Source organism: Manis javanica, chromosome 1 (genome assembly GCF_040802235.1).
Source record: "Manis javanica isolate MJ-LG chromosome 1, MJ_LKY, whole genome shotgun sequence".
Lineage (NCBI taxonomy): Eukaryota > Metazoa > Chordata > Mammalia > Pholidota > Manidae > Manis > Manis javanica.
This window is the reverse complement of record NC_133156.1, coordinates 49,265,078-49,273,886: the sequence shown is the minus strand read 5'-3', so window position 1 is coordinate 49,273,886 and position 8,809 is coordinate 49,265,078. Positions and strand designations below refer to the sequence as shown.

At 44.9% G+C, this 8,809-nt stretch overlaps 1 protein-coding gene across 1 annotated transcript; it reads right to left on the bottom strand.

Annotated features, from left to right (window-relative positions):
- Window positions 1-293: 293 nt before the first annotated feature.
- Window positions 294-1,627, bottom strand: FBLL1 (fibrillarin like 1). The gene has a single exon (XM_017650302.3). It carries the CDS (start codon window positions 1,413-1,415, stop codon window positions 420-422), a length of 996 nt encoding a protein of 331 aa, XP_017505791.2. The 5' UTR covers window positions 1,416-1,627; the 3' UTR covers window positions 294-419.
- Window positions 1,628-8,809: the final 7,182 nt, after the last annotated feature.

The window sequence follows — 8,809 nt, the reverse complement described above, 5'->3', positions numbered from 1 at the left end:
TCAATGCCACTTCCTGGAATCAGGCTCGGTCATGTGCCTTGGCCAATGTGCATGGAAGTGCCCCCTCATTTCCAAGGGGAGCTTCACAAGCTGATCTGTGTCCCCTGACCCACTGATGAGGAAGCAATGTGAAGAGGGGTCCTGGGGAGTCAGGCCCTGAGTGATTACAGTAAGCACAGCTCTCAAGCTGTCCCCTGATGGGATCCTACCACCATGTGTCTTAGCTGTGTTCGGGGTTTGGGGATTGACGTTACTTTAGCAAACCCCAATCGGGGCCCACTGATAGACCTGGGTATTGTTTCTGTATGCCATTTAATAAAAGAAAGAAAAATAAAAGAAAGAACAACGCACAAAGAAAACACATACAGAAGAACACAACAGAGTCTTGGGATGATCGCAGGGGCAGCCAGGGCTGGAAGCTACTTGCAACCGCTCTTGGGAAGGGGACGGTAGACACCGACGACCACAGCGTGGTCCCTCTCATAGGGCTCTAAGGTCAGCTGCTCTTGAGGTTTTAAGTTCTCCTGCTGCAACTTCTTCACCTCAGAGGCAAACACTGCCTCAGCAGATGCAGTGGAGTCGATGCAGTTGGCCTTGATGGAAATGAGGAAGTGGCCCCCATTGCGCAGGAAGGTGTGGGCGTTCAGAGCCACAATGCGGGACTGGTCCGGCTGCGCTACGTCGGCGAAGATCACGTCCACCATCCCTATGAGCATGCGGTACTTGAGCGGGTGCCGAGCATCTTCCAAGACGGGGATGATGTTGGTTCGTTTCTTGGCCACATTGACCAGATCGCGGCCGGCACGGTGGGAGAACTCAACCGCGTAGACGAGGCCGTCGGGGCCGATGATGTCGGAGACGTGGGAGACCGTGGTCCCCGAGGCGGCGCCCAGGTACAGCACTCTGGACTTGGGCTTGATGTGGATTTGGTCGACCCCGCCCAGAATGGCCGCAGCCAGCTTGGAGCGGAAGGGGTTCCACGTACGGTACTCCTGCTTTACGCCGCCCTCGGTCACCGTGACCCGCCGCTCGCCGTACACCGAGTGGCCCGGCACCATGTTCAGCGTGACCAGCGCGTCCTCTGCCCCACGGTAGATGAAGACGCCCTCGTGCCGGTGCGGCTCCACCGACACAGCCGTGGCGCCCTTCCTACGGCGGCTCTTGCTCTTGGCCAGGCCGCCGCGCCCGCGCTGCCCGCCGCCGCCGCCGCCGCGATCCCTGCCGTCCCCGCCGCCGCGCCCCCGGCCCCGGCCGCCGCCGAAGCCGCGCGCCCGCGCCCCGAAGCCACCCTTGCGCCCAGGACCGCCGCCGTCGCCGCCGCCGCCCTTGCCCCCTCCGCCGCCTCCGCGTCCTCCGCCCCAGCCGCCGCCCCCGCGGCCGCCTGACCCGCCCCCGCGGGCGCCCGCAGACTTCATGGCTCGCCCTGGGCGCCCCGGGGGCTGGACGCGGTTGGCAGGGGTTACCGGTGACTGGGAGGGTTTGTCAGGGGTCGCGGAGGCTCCGGGAGGTGGTCCTGGCGCCGGCCGCGTTAGCCTCCGCGGCGGCCGGGCGAGGCTGAAAGGCGGTCGGGTCCTGCTCTACCGCAGTCCCCGCATCCCCGGGGCCGCCCTTTGACGCAGCGACTGGCGTGATTGCATCACACCCGCTTTAGCGACCCTGCAGCCCCGGAAACCCCCCTTCCCGGCGCTCACGCAGACTCAGCCTGCTGCCTTGTAACTCTTAACACCCCACCACCACCTCCACCACCATCCCCTGCCCCTTCCCCATCTTCTGCTTTCTCGGGGATCCCTGGCACTTCTCGACCGCAGGGAAGGGAACGGGGGTGTGGGGGTGTGGGGGAGTCAGGGGGCGTCTCCTTGGCAGGAGAGCGGAGACCAGGATGGACTTTAGTCTTTGATGTGCCACCTGTTTGCTGTGTGGTCTGAGGAAGCTTACCCTCTCTGAGGATCTCGTTTGAACTTGGGCAAGTTTCTTGAACTCTCTGGGTCTCATCATGCCATCTGTAAAACAGAACCTACTTCAAATGTTTGCTTTAAAGCACCACATACACATAACCCAGCCATGGTGCATGTTAAATGCTCTATAAGCACTAGCTTTTTTTTTTTTTTTACTGTATTTCTATTGGTCAACCTTTTTATTGAGATATAGTTTATATACAATAAGATGCACCATTTTTTTTTTGTTTTAAGTAAATGTATTGCTGTTAGAGCTTTTGCTACCAAGAGTGGCTCTGTCACTTATACAAGGTTGGTAGGAATGCATATTCTGACAAAACACTTAAACATGTAACTGTATTTCAATTTAGTAATACTGCTTTGAAAATTTTATCCTAAACAGATGATACCAGCAATTGCCAATGGTGGTAATTAGAACTACTAGAGGGAGGGTGGTGATAGCGCTAGTGGTGATTGATCACTGTTGTCGTGGAAGTGGAGGCAGAGGAGAGACAGAGTAGACTAATCCAAGAGGTATTTAGAAGATAGACTTCACAGAACTTTCTGACAGATTGGATATAGGAAGTCAGGAAGAGGAAAATTGCAAGCCAGGGGTTGCCAGAGTATAGTGACTCCCCTGCTGTGGTTAATAGCCTACAAGCCAGCCTTGGTTGTTCTCTGCATAGCTCTGCTCTCTTCCATCAACTGTGCTAAATCCCGGAACTTGTTTGGGGATATAGGGTAGCAAGAAAATGTTGGTTTTTCAGTGTGAATGGGAACACATAGGCTGGAGCCCTAAATCCTATAACCTCAGCAGGAGCCAAAAATCTCACGTTTATCCCGAATTCTAGTCTATGCTTCAAAAACCAGCTTTCAGTCTGCAGCATCTTCCTGAGTATAAAAAGAACCACTGGGCAGTACAAGGACTACAAAACGCGGAGGCCCGCCTATGCGGTTGCTCAGCACCACGGACAGCGACATCGATTGAGGTCAATGGCTTTGGGGCCATCCAAGACGTGGGTGGGGAAAGACTGATGGGCGGTGTAAGCGACTAGAAGACCTCTCTATTAGTGGAGATAAGTGTCTTCTCCAGAGACAGGACATACCTGAAAACCTGGAAAAATATCAGGCAGGGGATACTGAATGTGCACATAGCAAAGCTTTCACTCCATCCTGGACCAGGACTTTCCCTGTCTCAATTAATGACAGTGACACCAGGTCTGGTTTTCCCTAAGAGCCAAAGCACCTCCTTAATGGGGGCCAGAAGTCTATGTGTGAGAATGTGGACAAGGGGTCAGAGAGTGCAATGTACAGTTCCTGAGGTGGATGGTTCTCATAAAACACATTCCTTAGAGGTTTCTGCTCTCATTGCAAATTGAGGAGTATTTTCCAAAATGAGATATGCTTGGTGACTTAGTTATGGATTTTCCAAAAATCAGACCCTGTAATGGTTAATTTTATGTGTCAGCTTGAATGGGCCACAGGATGTCTGGATATTTAGTCAAACATTATTCTGGATGCTTCTGTGAGGGTGTTTTGGGATTAATATTTAAATCAGTAGACCAACTAAAGTAGCTCACCCTCTGTAATGTGGATGGGCTTCATCTGATCAGTTAGTTAAGGCCGGAATGGTATAAAGTGCTGGCCTTCCCCCAGGGTAAGAGAGAATTCTGCCGGACAGTCTTTGAACTGGCACACTGACTTTTCCTCGTTCTAAGCAGACTGCCTTCCTTCAGACTTGAACTGCAACAGTTGTCTGCAGATTTTGAACTTGCCAGTCTGCAAAACTGTGAGCCATTTCCTTATAATCTCTCTCTTTATATAGGTATAGATGTAGATATAGATACACCAATCAATCCATCCTATTGGCTCTGTTTCCTTGGAGAACACTAATACAGACTCTGAGATAAGGACTTCAGTCCAGGTGGCTTTTGGGGAGATGACCCCAGAAAACACATGTGAAAGTGGGAAAATGAGGCAGGAGAATAGAAAGGCTAAGAAATGGGATTTTAATGAGCAGATTACCAGTGGGAGATTACAGCTCAATTTGTTATGAGCACCCTCTGAGAAACTGTGTGGAAGGCATCACAGAATTGTTTACTGCAAACTGGAAGGCTGAGGCATTAATCCACAGTTCTTTCTTTCCCTATTGTTGAGAGGTGTTTCTGGGGCATTAACTTCCCTGCCCTTTGAGCTGCTCCTGTGCATGGCTCAGCAAACTCCTTTGATGCTGCAGGAAGCCCTCAGGCAGAGAAGCAGGTTCTTGGAGTGGGGAGCTGGGATCATTCTGGAAACTGTTTATCACAGCTGCGGGTGAACTCAGAAGTGGGCTTAGGGTATATCAGGTAGGGCACCAACAGTGCCTGCTTCACTTAGCCATTATATTTCACGTACAACCAGAACATTGTAACCTAGAAAATGTGCACAAGTTCATAAGGCTTATTACATCAAGAAAGAAATTCACACTATAAATGTACTAATACTACCTGTAATACAGGTATTCAACTCAGCAATACAAATTTCTCATCAATGAGCATTAATATTTTTCACTCTGGTGCACAGTATCATGGAGGTCTACAGTTACATATGAATAGTATATTCCTTCTTTACTTTTATTCATGGTAGTAAAGCCCAGTCTCCCGCAGTGAACCCTCTTCAGTATGACTCCAGGATACTGAAGGGGATCAAATCCAATAGTTTTACCTAAAATAGTTTAGTTAATTTTAAATAGTTTAGATTTCCCAAATTTACATCTAAAAATTGTTTAGACAATTCTGTTCACTCCAGGTGTAAGCCTTAACAGGGATACTTACACATTTTGACCTTTGTTTTTCACTTTCTGTTAATTTGTCATTAACTCGTCTTCACTACAAGTATCTCCCCAGACCCCTGTTTATAGCCTCTGTTTTAAACAGACTCAGGTGGCCTTTCTACTCTTCTTGCTGTTTATTTCAGAACTGACATACTCAAGGATGTCATGCATTCCTATGTGATCTGTTAAATGGAATCCTTTGGGAAGGGTGGCTAGTGATTACAAACTAAATCTAATGAGCATCATCTTCATGCCTTTAGAGTTTTCTTTGGGAGTAATTACTGTAAACTAACAATAAGATTGGGCCACCTCATTGGTGGAGCACATTTCCCCATGTTTTGTTGGACCACCTTACTGACTAGATTTCAAACCAGGGCTTGAGGCAGCCTCCACTACAAGTCTAGCAGTGACAATTTCTCCAGCTGTCTATACCCTCCTCTACCCCCATCTACCCATTGGTTTCATCACATTATTGCTCTCATTTTCAAAAATCCACTAAGGGTTCCAGACCCACCCTCTTTCAAGGTATGCAAGCCTAAGGTAATTTTCTCAGGCTTCTTCCCATTGCCTCTTTGCTAGTGGGATCCTTAGAACTGATGCAAATCAAATTTTCAAATCTTGCTTCTCACCAGAGGCAACTTTTCCCAGGGTAGTGTTTGAGGACTCCCATAGAGAACTTTTCTGTCTCCTGGCTTTGATTCCTACCTGGCATAGCCATTTGCTATAGTCCACCTGTTAGAATGCTACAGACTGGGAGCACCCATTAGCCAGCAAGACTTTCAGTGCAGTTGAACATGTTCCACCTACCCTGTACATGTTCCAAGGATGCTCCAGGACCTGGACTTGTGCCAGTTATTGGCATCATAGAAGGACTGAAGTGTCAAAAAAAACTCTTCCACTAAAATTTTCATCTGGAGCCACTGAAAATACTGAAATCTGTCTCATTTCCAAAGGTTCTTTAGCAGCAGGTCCCACCTACTTAAGATGTTTCCTAAAGGAATATATTGGCATTACAATTCAGACATTTCTCTCTGACAGCCAGTAAGAACAACTAAGGTCACTTAAACTTTTGTTTACAATTGACTTATTATTCCATAAAATTTAGTGATATTCCAGTTACATCTGTGACTGGGCCTCAATAGCTAACAATGGAGTGCATCAGTAACCTGGTAATTCAGAAAATTACCTAATGAACGACTAGCCATGATTTAGGTAAAACCAGCTGGAAGGCAGTCTCATTAATATTTAACTGTTCATGCATGAAGTGGCTCCCCCAGTCTGCACAGTTCACTTCCAAAGGTGACTCCGGGATTTGCATCTCCACCCCCAGTGATGACCACACTGTATTCGGTCAAGATGGTCTGGGCTGTGATGCAGTAGTAACATATTATAACCCCCAAATCTCAATGGATTAATGTTACGTTTATTTCTTGCTTACATTTCATTTTCACTGAAGGTCTGTGAGAGGTTTGCTCCACATAGTCAAGGAAAGGCTCAGGCACCAACGTCTTGTGTCTATAACATGAGAAACAAGAGACTTTTATTATTACCACTGGGGAGAGAATGCATGGAGAACTCACATTCTTTATTCTATGTTTTGACATAGGGCTTGACATGTTATTTCTACTCATAACTTATTGGCCAGATCTAGTTACATGCCCTGTCTAACTGAAAGGCAGCTGGGAAATGTGGGTAGGATAATCAGTGAACAGCAAATGTTTTTGCTGTACGTATCTGCTACATAGATACATATCTGCATCAGTGCACCCACAACAAACATCACAAGCAAAGTTTACTGTTCAATGTACATATATTTAAATTACCTCATCAAGCTAAATATAATACCTTTTTATTAATACATGACTAAAACCCAGAATCATCATCAATTCCCAATCATATATCTAATACAGCTTGTTAAATAAAGTAGGAAAAGAGAACCATCTCTCCTCTTCTAGTCTCTGTGCCATGGAGAATAGCTTAAGCCTGAACTGCAATCCCATTAATATCTGGCCATTCCCTTGCTGGGTGTGGTACTTCATCTCTGAGGCGACTCAGACTTCACTCCTTTTCCCCCTGTAGAATTAGTGACTGGCACTCAGTAAATTCCCAAAAAAGCTTATATTGGTATATCAGTCAGGGTTCTCCAGAGAAACAGAAATTTATTTTCTCGCAGTTCTAGAGGTTGGAAGTCCAAGATCAGAGAGCCAGGTGAGAGCCCTCTTTCTGTCTTACAGATGGTCATCATCTCACTGTGTCCTCACTTCCTGGGGATAAAGAGTGAGCTCTTTGGTGTTTCTTCTTATAAGGACACTAATTCATTAGGGCTACACCCTATGACCACATTTAGCCTTAATTACTTCCTTACTCCAAATACAGATATTGAGAGTTAGGGCTTGACATGAATTTTGGAGGAATACAATTTAGTCTATTGTAATGAGCTACTTTTCCAAAGGTCTTATTTCTAGAAGAAACCTTAGAAATCATCAGTAATTCCTCTTTTTATAGAATAAGAAGTTGAAATTCAGGCTTAGCGGTCTTGTTTACACTACAAATACTACCATCTACAAATTCCTACAAATTATCTAAAATCCTCACAAAAATATAGTGAGTCTAACTGCTTTCCTTCAATCCATTGCATTTTACCTTTTACTAGCACTGTCTATACTTCAGTCATGAAGGTGTTGGCCAACTTGAAATGCAAAGCATGCCAAACAGCAAAATAAAGCAAAAGTTTTTTTTACCTCAACTGACCTCATATACTTTGATTACCTCGGTGAAATTTCTGTGACCCAACTGAATATTATTTAACCAGTTTTCTAGGATGGTTAACTCTGGCCATTTGGGCTAACACTGGCCAAGAGGGAAAGTCAAACACTAGCAGGAAAAATTAACATAAAATTACACTGCTGATACAAATTAACCTTGAGTAACTTCTCTCTGATACTATTCATGCCCTATTTTAAATCCTCTGCAAGAATTAATTGCTCAATGGGGAAAAAATCAAGGCTGCTGGATGACACATTTACCTCAAAATATTCAGAATAATTTTCTCTATGACCTCATTTGTACCATTAGTTTTCTCTGCTTTCTAATGATTTGATAGGTAGTAGAAAACCCCAAATAAAGCCATAGAAATGAAATAGAGCCCAAACATAGGCATTTCGACTTCAGTTGATCTCACAGCTACTCTTTTGACTCTGAATATTTGTGGCCTCACTCTTGCCTGTACATATTTCTTCATATCTCTAGGATTTTTTTTCTTTTGCCAGTGGGGTCAAATCAGAGCTTGACAGAAAACGTCTTGAATAACCCCATTTCTTGTTAATGCTAAGTAACTCTGACTGCAGTTTAACTTCACTTATAACCTTTTGGTTTCTCTGCTCTTCAGGATTTTCTAGTAAGACAGGAAGAATCAACGTTTTCCAGAAAGAAATAATTAGAATAAAGTTGACCCCTCCTGTATCACTGACCCTTTTATAAATACTGTTGCCTTTCCAAATGTCAGATGATCAGATGAACAAAAGTTATTTTAATGAAAATAAAAATCAGTTTACTTTTCCCCAGCTTTAATGAAATATAACTGACAGATAAAACATTGTATAAGTTTAAGTTGTACATGGTGATATGATTTATGTATATATTGTGAAATGATTACCACAATAAGGTTAGTTAACACCTCCACCACCTCACATAGTTACAATTTTGTGTGTGTGGTGAAAACTTTTAATATCTACTTGCTTAACAACTTTTAAATACACAATACAGTATTGTTAACTGTAGGCACCAAGCTGCACATTACATCCCTAGAACTTATTCATCTTACGACTGGAAGTTTGTATCCTTTGACTGACTTTACCCATTTCCCCTACACCATGTTAATCATCAATTCTCTGTTTCTAGGAGTTTGGTTTTTTTTAGATTCCATTATAGTGACTCCACATAGATCACACATAAGTGACATCATGCAGTTTTGTCTCTTTAACTTATTTCAGTTAGCATAATGATTTCAAGTTTCATCCATGTTGTAAATAGCAGAATTTCTTCTTTTTTAGTGGCTGGATAA